The sequence below is a fragment of the Bos indicus x Bos taurus genome, chromosome 3, assembly GCF_003369695.1.
Source record: "Bos indicus x Bos taurus breed Angus x Brahman F1 hybrid chromosome 3, Bos_hybrid_MaternalHap_v2.0, whole genome shotgun sequence".
Lineage (NCBI taxonomy): Eukaryota > Metazoa > Chordata > Mammalia > Artiodactyla > Bovidae > Bos > Bos indicus x Bos taurus.
Genome location: NC_040078.1, coordinates 20,691,336 through 20,708,330, shown reverse-complemented (window position 1 = coordinate 20,708,330; position 16,995 = coordinate 20,691,336). Strand labels below are relative to the sequence as shown.

General features: G+C 40.5%; 1 protein-coding gene across 1 annotated transcript in view; it reads right to left on the bottom strand.

The window, feature by feature from the left end:
• The window catches only part of OTUD7B (OTU deubiquitinase 7B), a 59,989-nt gene that overhangs the window by 24,935 nt on the left and 18,059 nt on the right, over nt 1–16,995 (bottom strand). Inside the window, exon 2 of the mRNA XM_027534760.1 lies at nt 2,502–2,651. Within this exon, the coding sequence (XP_027390561.1) occupies nt 2,502–2,586 (85 nt within the window). The 5' untranslated portion in view covers nt 2,587–2,651. The remainder of the gene's footprint in view (nt 1–2,501; nt 2,652–16,995) is intronic.

Here is a 16,995-nt window from a genome sequence, read left to right as displayed (position 1 = left end):
TCACAACCTGCCTCACTATTCGAGATCATTTTTTGTAGCACCTAACGCTTTATAATATAGTACTTTACAATTTACTTGGTTATCATGTTTATTGACTCTTATTCTAGAATGTAAAGGCCGAGATTTTTGTTTGTTTTGTTTTGTTCAAGCATCTAGAACTTGGCACATAATAGGTACTCAATAAATATCTGTTGGAGAATGGAGGACTTTTGTCCTGCACCAATGAATGAATAAATGATCTGTCTTGAGCACTGGATCATTATTTCCAACTGCCTGCTAAACTGCTTAAAATAAAAAAAAAAAAAACAAACAAACAAAAAATAAACTGCTTAAAATCAAGTCCTCCTAACAGTCAATATGACTAAAACTGAATGTCCATCATCTTCCCTCCTAAAGCTTAATTCTTTTCCTTCTTCTGTATTCCCTGAATCAAGAATGGCATCTCAACCCCTCCAGGCCAGAAACTATAGTCGTTTTAGCTCTTCACCATTCCTCAGTCCCTACTTTTCCTCTTCCCTCACTCTTCAATTCTCAGGGTTGTTTGTACCCCTAAAATCTCTCTCAAATCTATTCTTTCTTGTCCATTTTTATCATCACTGCCCCAATTCAAGTCCTCATATTGTCACCCGGTCTTTGGCCTCCCGGGAGGTGGCTCTCTGGTCTCTTTACTGCTAGTCCCTACCCCCTATAAATTGTTCTTTACACTATAACCAGAGTTAACTTTCAAAGGAAAAAGCGAGAGACAGGAAGAGACAGAAAATGAGGATCAGGTCCTTTGGTTCCCTTTCTAAATTACGTCTTAAATCCACCCACTTCTCACTTTGTTGTAATCCAAGTCACCATCATCACTCACCTGAACTATGACAATATTCTTAACTGACTTTACCACTTCATTTTTGGCCACCTTCCAGTCAGTTCCAGTATCTTTAATCAGTATCCTGTTCAAAGACTTAAATCCAGTCATTTCACTCCCCTGATCAAAATTCTTCACCAGCTTCCCACTGAACATACCCTGAAATGCACAACCCTTACCATAGCCTACAAAGGCTCTCTGTATCCCGCTTCCCACTTACCTAACCAGCTACCTACCACTTTCTTGTACTACTCTTCCTATCTCAATCAATATCAGTGCCAAACTCTTTCACTTTAGGGCCCCTGTATAAGCTACTTTGTCTTGCTATTCCTATGCACCCTTTTGGGTTCAGTTCACATGTCACTTCTTCAGAAAAAGCCTTTCTGCACTCTATATCTAAATTAGGTTTCTCTCTTAAACTTCCACAGCACCCTCAACTTTTCTTTCATAGCATGAATGTGTGTGTACATGGATGTGTGTGCAACAGAGAGACAGCATGCAAACATTAACTTGTAACATACTTGTTAAGAGCCCAACTCTGAAACCAGATCACATAGGTTCAAACTCTCCTTCACTTCTTGGACCTCAGGTTTTTTAAAACTGGAATACTGGAAAAATAAAACCTATTTTGCAGAATGGTTGTTAGAATAAAATGTTTCAAGTAGCTCACACATCCTAAACACATAGAAGTGTTCAACACATGCTACAAGTGGAAGCGAAGGCATATGAGTTGAATCTAGAAGGATGAGAATTTCAGGAGAATAATGAACGAAGGGACACGCAGACTTACGAGACAATTTAATATCATCAGGAAAAGGTGACAAGTCAGGCCTGGCTGGAGCACAGGCACTGTGGCAAACAGTAGTAGATGAAACTGCAAATGTAAATTAAAGGCAAAGCCATTTAAACCCTGATCTTCCATTTCTAAATCAACACTAGTCTCACAGGTAGCTAAGTAAATGTCAAACTGCCACACCTTACTAAGGACTGACAATCTAAAAAATTACCTGTGTATACTAAGAACTGGCCCATCCCCCAACATGTTTACCTAACTTTGTCATTTTTTTTTTCCTAACTGTGTCATTATGTATTTTCATCATCAAAAAGCATCTGTTAACTATGACTCCAAACAAAGAATCCTGCTGAAATGATGCCAAGCCTAAATGATCTTAAAATTTAGAATATTCACACTTCCGTGTGTATATACAGATATAAGTAAACAAAAGCAGCAAAACGAAAACATTAAATTAATCCACTCTATACAGAATGATCCATATAAGTTAGGAAAGGAAAGAAAAAAACAAATATGGATGATCCCAAATATGAAAATCCAAGCCATTTATATATAAAAAGGAAGTCTTACAGACCTAAAATTATGCTTTTAGTGGACTAATCTCAAATTTCACTTGTATTACCTAAGCATAAATTGACAGTGGTGAAAAGCTACCCAAAAATTCAAGGTGAAAAAGGAATTTTACATTTTAAAATTATGGGGGGTCACACACAAACTAGATTATTAGAAGTAACTTAAATGTAAGGCCTACCATACATGAAGTATCTTTCTGGTCACCTTACATTCCAAATTATCCTAACAATAAATAGCACGTTTTACTGTCTCTCTTCTCATTCTCCCCCAAAGACTCCTTACCTTCCAGAAGATCTCGGGCCAATCCTGGTTCTGCTCCTGTGGAACGGACAAAATCCGACAGGACAGCATCCATGTCCAGGGTCATGTGATCATTCAGTACTTTCAAGCAGCTGATGTAGGGAGGACATAGATCAAAAGTCAAGCCTCCACCTGAGGAGGAAATAAACACATAAGGCCTGACGCACAGTGGAATGGGATGATCACAGCCCAGTATCAGAAGCTTCCTAACCAAATGGGGAAACTATTCCAGCTCATTCATTTCAGCTGAATTTACTATAAAGAGTAATATGGTTTCCTAACTCCTTATTAACGTTAGTTGTTTTCCCTTTTATTACATAAATTTCAGGTGCCCAGCAATATAGTTCAACATCCATAAACACTACAGTGATCACCATCACAAGTCTAGTTATCATCCATTCATTACATACAGTTCACCATTTCCCCTATATAACGCTCCTCCTCTGCCATTCTAGAGTATGCCATTTCTATTCCTCAGTTTGCTTGTGCAAACTAATGGAAGGCAGCAGCGGACTCACATCCTGAAGAACTTCCCACCTGTGCTATCCCCTAACATAGCACTTGGTTTATTTCTTTTCAGGCACTCAATATATTTTGAAATTATTTTAATTAGCTGCTGTCTAGCCGCCTCCTCCAATACACAAGTTTCTTGAAAGTACAGAGCTTGTGTGTCTTATTCATTAACATATCCCCAGCATGTACCCCTTGGCACCCAGCCCTCAGTAAATATTTGCTGAATCAATGATACTACACACTGAATAACTTTCAAGTTGACTAGTATTCTCATGCTAGCTGAGGAAATGGGAGGAGCAAACGGATATCTGAAACTACTCAAAATAAAGCACTCTGCAATTACGCAAAGCAGGGTAGAGATGCCAAGAGTTCCTAACAAAGGTCAATCTTTGTCCACTAATTTCATGAACCCAGGAAACATGCTTTTTCTCCAATCAGGACAAATGACTGCCAAGTAAGTTCACCTGAAAAAGGTCTCTTCTTCAGACTTGACTTTGGCAGGAACTATGTCCCTGACCCATCAGCCTGGCACCAATCCACATTCCTCTGAAGTTAGCAGTCCCAGCTGAGGAAGCAATAACCAAGAGAAGAACAACTTCTCACCAAAATTTGCCGCTTCAGACAGGTTTACAGTTCTCTGCAGAAGAGGGCTTGTTCATAAAGCCACCAGGCACATACCTGCCCCACCACACCCAGCAATCCCCTGCTCTAGGGGAAATGCCAAAAGTGGAGTTCCCAAGGGTAGCAGGGTGGCTCAGGTGACTGTCTCTCCAGAAACATCTCCTTCTAAACAACCTAAACGCTAAGGATGATTCTCAGGTACTTTCTCATCACACCTCCCCAGACCCCAAGGAACAGCTTACTTATTGGTGTGATCAGATCCTAATTTTCTGCATTCCATAGAAACAGTAAGGCAAAGAAACAGCAGTGATTTGTAGGTCATAAAACCAGTAGGCCACTAATTTAATAACTTCACACAGGATTTTTTTTTTTTTTGAGAGGGAGAGACATGACAAAATAGAAAGTATTCTTTCTGGTTCTGTTCCAAGAGGCCAAGAAGTCCAGGAGTAGAAAGAAATGTTTAATTCATATCTGTAGCCCCAACATCTAGCTCAGAATCTACAATATTGTAAATATTGTAGACAGTCAATAAATGCCTGATGAATAAATGATTAAATGACTAACTGAACCTCTGCATCAGCCACCACCAAACCAATCAATTCCAGGTTTAAAATTCAGATCAGAAAGTCAAGGGTACTTCACCTTTCACATCACCCCTCTCTAATGGTCTGTCCCAGTCTCAATCCATCTCTCAAAGTTTTACAAACTCTCCTTTCTAAAGAGACGTTAACATACTGTCATTATTTCTACCACCCTCATATCATATGACTTTTACTTACACCTATATATATTAGCTAGGTGACTTTGGTCAAATAACTTACAGGGTCTCAGTTGCCTCTTGTATATCCTAGACTTGGATTTGATGACTTCTAAGATCATTTCTGGGTTTAAAAAAAATAACTTCAGTTCCCTAAAGCTTCATAAATTATGATCCTTACATTCTCTTTTGCTCTGCTTATTATCAATGTCTAATTTACTTCCATTTCAATATCACAATTGTCAGAAATTATGACAATACATAAAGAACTTTTGGCCGTGAAAAGAAGAGAAGCAAAAAGCAAAGGAGAAAAGGAAAGATATACCCATTTGAATGCAGACTTCCAAATAACAAGGAGACATAAGAAAGCATTCTTCAGTGATCAGTGCAAAGAAATAGAGGAAAACAATAGAATGGGAAAGACTAGAGACCTCTTCAAGAAAATCAGACATACCAAGGGACCATTTCATGCAAAGATAGGATCAATAAAGGACAGAAATGGTATGGAGCTAACAGAAGCAGAAGATACTAAAAAGAGGTGGCAAGAATACACAGAAGAACTATACAAAAAAGAGCTTCACAACCCAGATAATTACGATGGTGTGATCACTCACCTAGAGCCAGACATCCTGTAATGTGAAGTCAAGTGGGCCTTAGGAAGCATCACTACAAACAAAGCTAGTGGAGGTGATGAAATTCCAGTTGAGCTATTTCAAATCCTAAAAGATGATGCTGTGAAAGTGCTGCACTCAATAGGCCAGAAAATTTGGAAAACTCACAGGACTAGAAAAGATCAGTTTTCATTCCAATCCCAAAGAAAGGCAATGCCAAAGAATGCTCAAACTACCACACAATTGCGCTCATCTCACACACTAGTAAAGAAATGCTCAAAATTCTCCAAGCCAGGCTTCAGCAATACGTGAACCGTGAGCTTCCAGGTGTTCAAGCTGGTTTTAGAAAAGGCAGAGGAACCAGAGATCAAATTGCCAACATCTGCTGGATCATCAAAAAAGCAAGAGAGTTCCAGAAATATATCTATTTATGCTTTATTGACTATGCCAAAGCCTTTGACTCTGTGGATCACAATAAACTGTTGAAAATTCTGAAGGAGATGGGAATACCAGACCACCTGACCTGCCTCCTGAGAAACCTGTATGCAGGTCAGGAAGCAACAGTTAGAACTGGACGTGGAACAACAGACTGGTTCCAAATAGGTCAAGGCTGTATATTGTCACCCTGCTTATTTAACTTATATGCAGAGTACATCATGAGAAACGCTGGGCTGGATGAAGCACAAGGTGGAATCAAAATTGCCAGGAGAAATATCAATAACCTCAGACATGCAGATGACACCACCCGCAGAAAGTGAGGAAGAACTCAAGAGCCTCTTGATGAAAGTGAAAGAGGAGAGTTAAAAAATTGGCTTAAAGCTCAACATTCAGAAAATGAAGATCATGGCATCCGGTCCCATCACTTCATGGCAAATAGATGGCGAAACAATGCAAACAGTGAGAGACTTTATTTTTAGGGGCTCCAAAATCACTGCAGATGGTGATTGCAGTCATAAAATTAAAAAAACGCTTACTCCTTGGAAGAAAAGTTATGACTAACCTAGACAGCATATTAGAAAGCAGAGACGTTACTTTGCCAACAAAGGTCCATCTAGTCAAAGCTATGGTTTTTCCAGTAGTTGTGTATGGATGTGAGAGTTGGACTATAAAGAAAGCTGAGTGAAGAAGAATTGATGCTTTTGAACTGTGGTGTTGGAGAAGACTCTTGAGAGTCCCTTGGACTGCAAGGAGATCCAACCAGTCCATCCTAAAGGAGATCAGTCCTGGGTGTTCATTGGAAGGACTGATGCTGGAACTGAAACTCCAATACTTTGGCCAGCTGATGCGAAGAGCTGACTCATTTGAAAAGACCCTGATGCTGGGAACGATTGAGGGCAGGAGGAGAAGGGGACAACAGAGGATGAGATGGTTGGATGGCATCACTGACACAACGGACATGAGTTTGGGTGGACTCCGGGAGTTGGTGATGGACATGGAGGCCTGGCATGCTGCAGTCCATGGGGTCAGAGTCAGATATGACTTGAGTGACTGAACTGAACTGAACCTCAAATTCAAAATGCTAAGTTACTAAATAAATTAGTTCCTTAGATAAAATGCTTAAGAACTGAATTACTTCAAAATTCACAGGTGAATGAGTGGTTTCCCCCTCTTCTAATACAGACAAGATTCTTTCCTCAAGCCCATTTTACACACACACCATCTTAGGTCACAGGAGATGGTAGCAGTCCAAATAACTTAAAACACATGAATAATCCAAAACCAAGAGCATACCTGCAAAATGAATTTCAACTTTATCTCTTAAAAAAAAAAGTAAAGGAACTAGGTAAAGCCACTTTAATAACTTTCTGAAACAATGTAGGAAATACACAACACAAATGGTGGTGGTGGTTTAGTCACTAAGTCGTGTTCGACTCTTGCAATCCTCTAGACAGTAGCCTGCCAGGCTTCTCTGCTCATGGGATTCTCCAGGCAAGCATACTGGAGTGAGATGCTATTTCCTTAACAATCAACAAAAAGGTGCCCAACAGAAGAGTGAAGCTGATTAAGCCACAGGTTCATAGGCAATTTCCAAGCCAACAGAGGCTTCTGAGTGAGAGAAGCCAATGAAAACCATCAACATCATGGCATCTTAGACCTCACATGCCAACACAGCAGGTCAGTCTTTTCCAAATACAGTTTTTAAAAATAATTTCAAGGTCCAACATTATCTAGAATGACTTGCTCAAAGATTCAAAGCACTAAACCAAACTTCTTGGCAGCACATTCTTACATTTGATGTCTCCAAGGTACATGCCATGGACTCCACCCTCACCCTACCCAACAGGTGAGGACTGCAGCCTTTTTTTCACCATTTCCAACACCTGGCTTGAGCTTCTCAAATTCCAAATGGGACTATCCAAATGGGACTTCTCAAATTCCAAATGGGACTAGGTGATGACGAAGACTCACAGTCCTTGGCTCTCGGCACACAGAAAGGAAAAAAAGAAAACGCTGGCTTTCAAACTCTCAAATGAAACAGAAGAGGCACTCAAATATTTGTTGATTGAATGGTGTTTTGACAAATCTAAATCAGAGTCAAATCCTCCAGTCTTCCAATCAGAAGGACTCTGTGTGCTCGTTAGTGCTCACTCAGTCATGTCCAATCTTTATGACCTCATGGTCTGTAGCCCGCTAGGTTCCTCTGTCCATGGAATTTTTCAGGCAAGAATACTGGAGCAGGTTGCCATTTCCTACTCCAGGGAATCTTCCTGACCCAAAGATCAAACCTGCGTCTCTTTCATCTCCTGCATTGGCAGGCAGATTCGTTACCACTGTGCCACCTGTGAAGCCAATTCTTGGATGAATCGCCCATAGTTTTAAAATTATTGATCTGGACTGGTAAGCAACTCTTCTAACTTTCCCAGTTAGTGGAGAAATCACTAACATTTACTACAAGTTAAAGGAAGTTTTCAAGTTGAAACATGAAGCTGAACTTCTTCAGCAAAAAGGGACTGAAGCAATAATGTAATCCAATGTCAGCCTCCACGCAAGAATCCTTCTACTGCATCTTTGACAGATAAATCATCCTATCTCCACAAGAGTACAAGTTCTGATGGAGACTCATTTCTTTGCTACAATGTCCATTTTATTGTTGGACAGCTCTAATTGTTAGAAAATGCTTTTCTTAACTAAATCACCAGCCTTCCTCTCTCTTTAACATAATGGTGCTTGATCTCTTCTCCAGAACAGTAAAATCTACTTCCAGAAATGATGGAATTTTCATGGAAAATGATTATATAAAGCATTTCTTTCCATAAAAATTTGTTGTAGGTCAACACTAGAATGTTATCATGAGCCAACCAGTGGCCTCTTTTTTTTCTTTTACAAAATTCTTCCTTATATCAGTACTTGCTATTACCTGTATTCATGCATAAACGATTATGCCAACCCTATATTACAAACTCAACAAGTAGAATAAATGAAGACACGTACCTTGTTCAAAGTTCACTTCTGCTACTATCTTTGCTTCTCATCCCTACTTCCACTTCCATGCTCTCTTGAAGTGAGGATAGTAACCAAGAAAATAAGTCAGGGCTTCCCTGGTGGTCTAGCGGTTAAGAATTTACCTGTCAGTGCAGGGGACATGGGTTTAATCCCTGACCAGGGAAGATCCCACATGCTCTGGAGCAACTAGGCTTGTGTGCCACAACTACTGAGCCCGAGCTCTAGAATCCGCAAGCCGCAACTACTGAAGCCTGTGCTTTGCAACCACAGAAGTCACCACAATGAGAAGCCCGTGCAACAAAACCAGAGAGCAGCCCCAACTTGATGCAACTAGAGAGAGAAGCCTGCATGTAGCTAAAAATAAATAGATAATTTAAAAAGAATAACAAGTTAATATTAAGCACTTTCAAAAACACTTCTTATTCATTAACAACAAAACTCCTGCAGCAGGCTTATTATTCCCAGTTTACACAGAAAGGAATAAGGCTTGAAAAGTCAGGTGGGTTACCCAAAATCTGAACCCAGACATTTTGAACACATGCTCTCTCTACTGTACCATACTGCTTCCAAGTGTGTCTGCTAAGTCACTTCAGTCGTGTCTGACTCTGTGACTCTACAGGCTGTAGCCCACCAAGCTCTTCTCTCCATGGGATTTTTCAGGCAAGAATACTGGAGTGGGTTGCCATTTCCTCCTCCAGGGGACCTTCCCAACCCAGGGATCAAACCCCTGTCTCTTATGTCTCCTGCTTTGGTAAGTGGGTTCTTTACCACTAGTGCCACCTTTAGGGACAGTCATTACTGGTTCCCAGAACTGCACTGATTTTTAGCCATTATATTCTTTCACCACAGGAAAGTGCTGTGCCCATCTCTCATGTTTATTAATGACTCATGACTCTGCCTTATATTCTCCTCAGTTCAAATCCTATCACCCTCCTGAACAATTTCAATACCCACCTGCAAAATCTATCCAGCATTTCTGCCTTAAAGTTTCATAAACTCATCAAATGCCAAGATCTTCATCTGTACCTCAGCAATTCAGACCCACCATGCCCTGAAACCATTCTACCTCTAAATCTTCAACTCCCAACATCTTACTCTGGCTACAACCTCATTCCCCTCCAGCTGTTTCTCTCTACTACTAAACCTGCTATCTCACCTCAGAACATCTTTGCCTCAAGACTAAACCATCCAATTCTTCAATTCATCTTATTCATTAATTCAACAAAAATTAATGGAGTGCCTACTCTGGGCTAGGCACTATGGTCAGGATTAGGAACATAACCATGAACTAGATGTAATCTCTATCTTCACAAAGCTTCTAGTATAGAGGAAAAACACACAAAATTTCACAAACAACTGTGATTATAATAGGGAGAAACACTGGGGGAGGGGCATTATAGCATATAGGGAATCAAGAAAAGCTTTCCCAAGGAAGTGATATTATATCTAAGAACTGAAAAATAAGTAGGAACTGGAGACAAATTGGGAAAGAAAGAATGCTCTGAGTGGAGGAAACATATCAATGTTCTGTGGCAAGGAGGTACAGAGAGGTGAAAACAGTGAAAAATGAGAACAAAGGGGGGCCCAGTGGACCCTACTGAAGACTGAGATCTTATTAATATCCTAAAAGTAAGGAGAAGCCTTTGAAGAGTGATAGGCAGGGACAGGACAGAATCAGATTTAAAATATTAAAAGATCACTCCAGTTGCAGTGGGAAGAATGCTTTATAAGGAATACAAGTGGATTTAGGGAGAACTGTTTAGAAAACTATGGTAAAATGAGATGACAGTGAGCTAGACTAGGATGAGAGCAGAGAAGATGAGAAAAATGGTTCGATTCCACTTTGTCCTTTCTTGCCTATCTAAACATAAACATAATGAGTGATCACTTTATTCTCCCATAAAAACCTAGTTCCCTTATCCTTTCATCTGCACAATCTGGATAGATCTCACATTCAACTTCTCCACTACTAAATGAGGCTATTGTACAAGACAAGAGCCCACAATAATACGGAGTAATATGACTACAGATATATCGTGTTCTCATTCCTTTCAATGAGACACTGCTTTCTTTTGCTTTAGTACCTAACCAGTCTTCTCGGCTACTATCCTATCCTTTCACCATTCTCCCTGAGCCTCCCACCAAATCCTTATCACCTCCCTTACTCCCAGTAGATGACCTTTCTTCCGACTTCACAGAAAAAAGTATGAAACAAAGCAAGGGGTGTTCCTTCAGATTTTCCTCCTGCCTTATCTGCTGGCTGTTATTTTCGTCTTCCCTGCAAAACTCTTTAAATTAGACTACACTCACTGATGGTACTTTCTCACCTGATGGTCAGTCCTCGACCAACTAAAACTGGCTTCAATAGAAAGACAAGGACACTGCTGTCTTATACAGAAGACCATCACCATCCTCCTTACTGCTTATCTAAAGTGTCTCTTTGTAGCATTTGAGACACACAGACCACTCTTCCTGCCTCTCTTTCTGTGCCTTGGTCACCTTTGTGAATTTTTCTTTCTGTGCCTGCACCAAAGGTTACTTCACCCACAGTTCTAACCTCAAGCCTTCCATTTTCTCATTTTATATCATCCCCTTGAAGAACTTCATTCATGCCCCTGAGCACCCAAATGTCGATGACTTCAAAGGCATCTGCTGTCCCCAACTCTTTCTAATTCAACCAGGAATCCCACAGGCACTTCAGACTCAGCACTATCCCTCCACCTGTTCAAGCTATTTTTCTTCCAGAATTGCCTTTTCTAGCAAGTAGCACCATCATCCCTCCTATCACTTAAGTCACAAGCCTGGGAGCCACCCTGGATTTCTCTCTGGCCTTATCCTCACTCACAAATCGTCCTTTACTAAAGTTTAGTAATTTTGATCTTAAAGAATTCTCAGATCCATCCAACATCTTCTGCAGGCTACATCTCTTTTATCTTTTCTCAGGTGTTCAAAACCTGGACCCCAGGAAATAGCTTTCTAATTTCTCCCTCTTCCTTTCTCCAGCCATTTTTCACAGTGGTTGCTTGTAGAGGCTGATCAGTCTAAAATGCAAATATGACAGTATTATATCCCACTGCTCAATGGATCCTCAGTGACTAAAGCTTAACATCCAAATTCCTACTCAAGACAAATAAGGCCCTTCATGATCCAGCTCTACCTAATCCTCCGGCCGTATCTACATCCCACCTTTCCCCCTCTTGTACTTGATAGTTCCACGAGTATATTACATGCTTCAAATTTCAGTTCCCTTGTGAATGTTGTTCCTTCTGGCTCCTGGTCTAGCAGGTGAATTCCTATTTCTTCTTTAAGGCTACTGTAAGTACCACCTCATCTGCAAAACCTTCCCTGGCTTCCCAAGTTAAAGTGCCCACTTCCTCCTTGGTGTTTCATCTTGTACTCTCCCTCCAGCATATCATACTGCACAGTACTTGTGTTTATTTACATGTCTGTCTCCCCACTAAACCATGAGCAATTTGAGGGAAGGAATCTTGTCTTGTTCATCCTGTATTCCTAGCATCCTAGCACCTGGTAAGTACTTAGTTTTCATTCAGATAAACTGAATTCTATTTGTACGGTATCCCACTACACCCTCCCCACCGCCCTAGTATTGACAATAACCAGATAATCAGTGTTAAACCGGGCATCTCATAGTGTTCACCATGTTGTAAACAGTGGGCATCTCAAATACATTTGCTTAAGATTGTTATATGATCTTATTTGCAACAGATTTCTCTCCCTAAACGTTGTTTAGCTCAGACTAATACTAAAATCAGTCTTCATGGTGAGTGCCCAACTGTTTAGTAACAGAGAAAAGTGACTCAAAATTAAATACTGATATTTAACATAGCTATAGATAATACATAGCTGTAGATAATACAGTTATGTTAAAATGTGTGAGAAACTACTGACCCTACATTCTCTCATCTAAAATATCCCCCAAAGTGTCCACATTCTCACACTATATCCACTCTCCTGGTCCACTGATGCATTACAGCTGTATCTGAATACTCTCCAACTCCTCCCCAAACTCACTGGAAAACCACAACATTCAAGACCGTCAAGAATTTTCAAAGGTCAGTGACTCCTCCATGTCTGTGATGTCAGTTCCAAGGAATCCAGACAAGGAGAAAGAGAAAGGACAGAAACCCTTAGAATTTCACACAATTGTTGACTAGGAGGGTGGGAGAAATGAAAGACTATCCTGGCAGATTTTTTTTAGTTAATATGTGCCCTTCCAAGTGAAAAAAACAAAATATTACCTTCTTAGAAACAAAGGAAGATTTGACTAAATTCCATACTAAAAAGATCTGCTGCTGCTGCTGCTGCTGCTGCTAAGTCGCTTCAGTCGTGTCCCACTCTGTGTGACCCCAGAGACGGCAGCCCACCAGGCTCCCCCGTCCCTGGGATTCTCCAGGCAAGAACACTGGAGTGGGTTGCCATTTCCTTCTCCAATGCAGGAAAGGGAAAAGTGAAAGTGAAGTCGCTCAGTCGTGTCCGACTCTTCGCAACCCCATGGACTGCAGCCCACCAGGCTCCTCCGTCCATCCATGGGATTTTCCAGCCGAGAGTACTGGAGTGGGGTGCCATTGCCTTCTCCGTAAAAAGACCTATGTACCACTAAATGTTATAGTGTTAGTCACTCAGTTAAGTCTGACTGTTTGCAACTCCATGGACTATAAATCACCAGGCTTCTCTGTCCATGGGCTTCTCCAGGCAAGAATAGTGGAGTGGGTAGTCACTTCCTTCTCCAGGGGATCTTCCCGACCCAGGGACCAAACCTGCATCCCTTATGTTTCCTGCACTGGCAGGTGGTTCTTTGCCCTCTGAGCCACTAGGGAAGCCTGATGTATCACTAAATGTTATAATCCACAGTAAAAAGTGGTAGGACCAGGATTTTTATAAATCCAGCCAATCTGACTCCCAAGTACTAAACTCCACTAAGTCCAGGGAGGAAGACTGAGGAGACATGGGCATCTGCCGCGTGCAAGTCCATCCTCGCTGCCTCAACTCCTTTCACCTCCACCTGGAGAGACAGAATAGGCTCTGGATTCAGACAGATCTAGGCTCCAATCCCTTATCAACTACTAACAGCTGTGCAATCATGGTAAGCAATATGACTGTTTAGCGCCTCTGTTCCTTCAGGTATAAACTGGGGGAATTATCTACACTTCAGACTTCCTGTTAGGATTAAATAATGTAAGATATAAAAAGCTTTTAGGACAGTGCCTAGTGTTCAGTAAGTCCTCAAAACATGTCAATTGCCTTCTTTGCACCTAATTCCCTCCCACAAGCTCTGCCTCACTCCGCTGGTGCCCAGCCTTTGTCTCTCCTTCAGAAGCTCCCTCTACTCTTACAAACAAACCCTCCAGTCCTACAGCCATTTCTTGGCCCAGTCTTAACACATACACACAGTACCTGTTCTATCACTCCCATTCCAGTGTCTTTTAAGTCCTCAAGAAAATGTCATAAAGAGATTCCCTTAGTTGTATCTTCTCCCAGATAGTCCCTCAAAAAAAGAGCAAAAAACAAAGTCTGTCCTCTCCTAGAGGTACAGACCGAGCTCACTGTGCGTGTGCTCGGCCTCTCAATGGTGTTCGACTCTTTACGACCCCATGGACGGTAGGCCGCCAGGCTCCTCTGTCCATGGAATTTTCCAGGCAAGAATTCTAGAGTAGGTTGCCATTTCCTCCTCCAGAGGATCTTCCCAACCTAAGCATCAAACCCATGCCTATTGTGTCTCCTGCACCAGCAGGAGAATTAAATAGTTCATTTATCCCCAGACCTCCAGGAACAGCAATTTCCCACATATTGACCAAAATTCTCATGCCTTAATCTACCAGCCCTACCTCCCCACCCTTAACCCTTACTACCCTACTCATTCCAGATGTCTATTTTCTCCCCCAAAAACAAACGTAAGAGGAAAAAACTGAATCCGATCATATAATTTACCACTCCCAAAACAATTTATCAGTATACCATAGGCTATTGTGGAAACACACCAGTAAAGATTCAAGAATTGGACCTCTGGCTTTATCATTACCACTGGTATGTGTCAGAACAAGATTTAACTATTTTTTTTTCAAAAGTTTCTAGTTTTGTTTATTTTTAAATCAGGCTACAAACAGCAAAATTTGTTCCTAAAGGACAAATCCCATCAACAGCCAAATACTAATATACAAATGAGGGAGAAGCTTACAGAGAACTCCTTATGAACTGGCATTTCTCTATTCAGTGCTACTGATAAAAGGCTCCCTGGGTTATAGTTATTTGGGAAATTTAATAATTTGGAAGGCTTGTACAATGGAAGTGACCTTTGGAAAAATAAGGGCAGAGAGAGTCACAACGAAAGTCTATTATTATATTATTGGCACAACAAGAGTAACTTGAATAGGAACAGAAACCACGTTAGTGTTTACTTTTTTAGATCCAGACCACTATGCCTATTTGCCCACACAATGGTTTTTTTTTTTCCTTTCAGCTAGGGTGAAGGGTAGTCCAAGGTTCAACTCCCAGTAAGTTCAACTTTTAGAAGAATAACCTGTAAAACAAACAAACAAACAACAGTTCTACAAGCCCTTAAAAATATTCTGATTACTGAACTTTTGACATCAGAGAAAAATAAATATTACGAAACCACACAGGCTAGTTTAATAACAAAACACACCATCTCTCTAGAATCAACCCTCAAATATTCAGTAGTTGACAACCTTCTCTCCCCTTCTTGATTCCTAACTAATGGCCATTTCACTGTCAATTACAGAACTTCCGTTTAAGGGAAGAAATAGCAGAAGGAAAAAAAAAATTACAATGACTATCCCATCTGCAATTAGTTACCCACAGGAAATTAATTCACTTTATAAATTTCTTCTGATAAATTAACTTCCTTCACCATACTATTACTAATTTTTATAAAAGCCTCAAACAAATGGAAAAAGAAATGTCTTTTTTTTAATTATATAATTCAGTTCAAAGAAAGATATTTTTATCACTATTATTTTTTTTAATTCTTCAAATGCAGTTCCACGGTACCACCTTTCCTGGCTATATCTAAACCTCATTTGAACTCCCATAGGTACAGTGTGTGGATAGTAACTACTATCCACTGGCACTTGCTGATACCATATACCACCTTGTCATATTAGTTGGCCTTCTTATCTCACCAATCTGACTATCAGTCATTCATTCAAAATTTACCAAGCTGGGTCCACCACAACCTGAGGATACAAAGGGTGAAGCCACAGTCCTACCTTCAAGGGACTCCAGTCTGGTGTGAGAAATCTCAACACGTTTCTAGTGCCCAGTGGGGTAAGAAGTATAAGAAGCAACTAGTTTACCTGGATGGGTTAGGGAAGTTTCTCAAACTGAGGCTTTAGGATGGGTAAGAGCTCATGAGACTGAAAGACAAGATGCATTCTAGGTAGGACTAAGATCCCTGAGGCTGGCACCTTTATTTTATACTTTAAAAAATTCTAAACAGGCCTAATGAACTGCCTGGCACATAGCAGATGCCTAACAAATATTTGTGGTTCTAAATTATTCATGCTAGTACATGTGTGTGGATAATCAAGAGCTAATCTATACCTAAAAAAATACCTAAAACAGTCTTCTGAATTATTAAATGTCACCATTCAACCCATAGATATGTATAATCAAGCTCTATAAGAATAGATGTATTTGTACAGCTATCTGTTCACTAAGAATAGCTTCTCTTTTGCTATAATTTATTTGTTTTAAAAGCACTTTCACAAATATGGCCTCATTTAATAAAAATTTTAAAAATTAAATACCCATTGAGACTTTTTTATCCCCTATTTTCTAATGGAAAACACACACACACAGAGAAGCTTACAAACTTAAGTGATACCCAGATAGCAAGGAGCTTGGACCTACGTATTTTGAATTTGAATACAACACAGGGTTCATATCAGTTCCCCAGGGATTTATAGCACAGTCAAATCAGTTTAGCCATGCAAAGTCCACAGGTTGGAGAGCTCTTGAATATTTTGCTGTTAACTACTATCCACATTCACCCACACTGTCTACTAGCCACCACAACCCTCTCCACCCCCACCAAGCCTGCCAACACATACATATTCCTATTTCCAGGTTACAGGTAAGAAGCAGAAACTCCAACCCCGGGTATCTTGAGCATTATTTGGGTCCCTTTCATTTGTATGAAAGTGTGTGCTAAGTCGCTTCAGCTATGTTCAATTCTTTGTGACCCCATGGACTGTAGCCTGCCAGGCTCCTCTGTCCATGGGATTTTCCAGGGAAGAATACTGGAGTGGGTTGCTATTTCCTTCTCCAGGGGATCTTCCCAACTCAGGGATCAAACGCGCAGCCCTTATGTCTCCTGCATTGGCAGGTGGGTTCTTGACCACTAGTGCCTCCTAGGTTGTACCTTTTGTGGTAATAACTGCTCTTTTAAAAGCAAGCAAGCCTCTTATATTTATGCACATAAAATCAATTATGAGCATATAACACAATCTGACAAGTCTAGTCGACCTGGGAATATAGGTTAAACACTTCT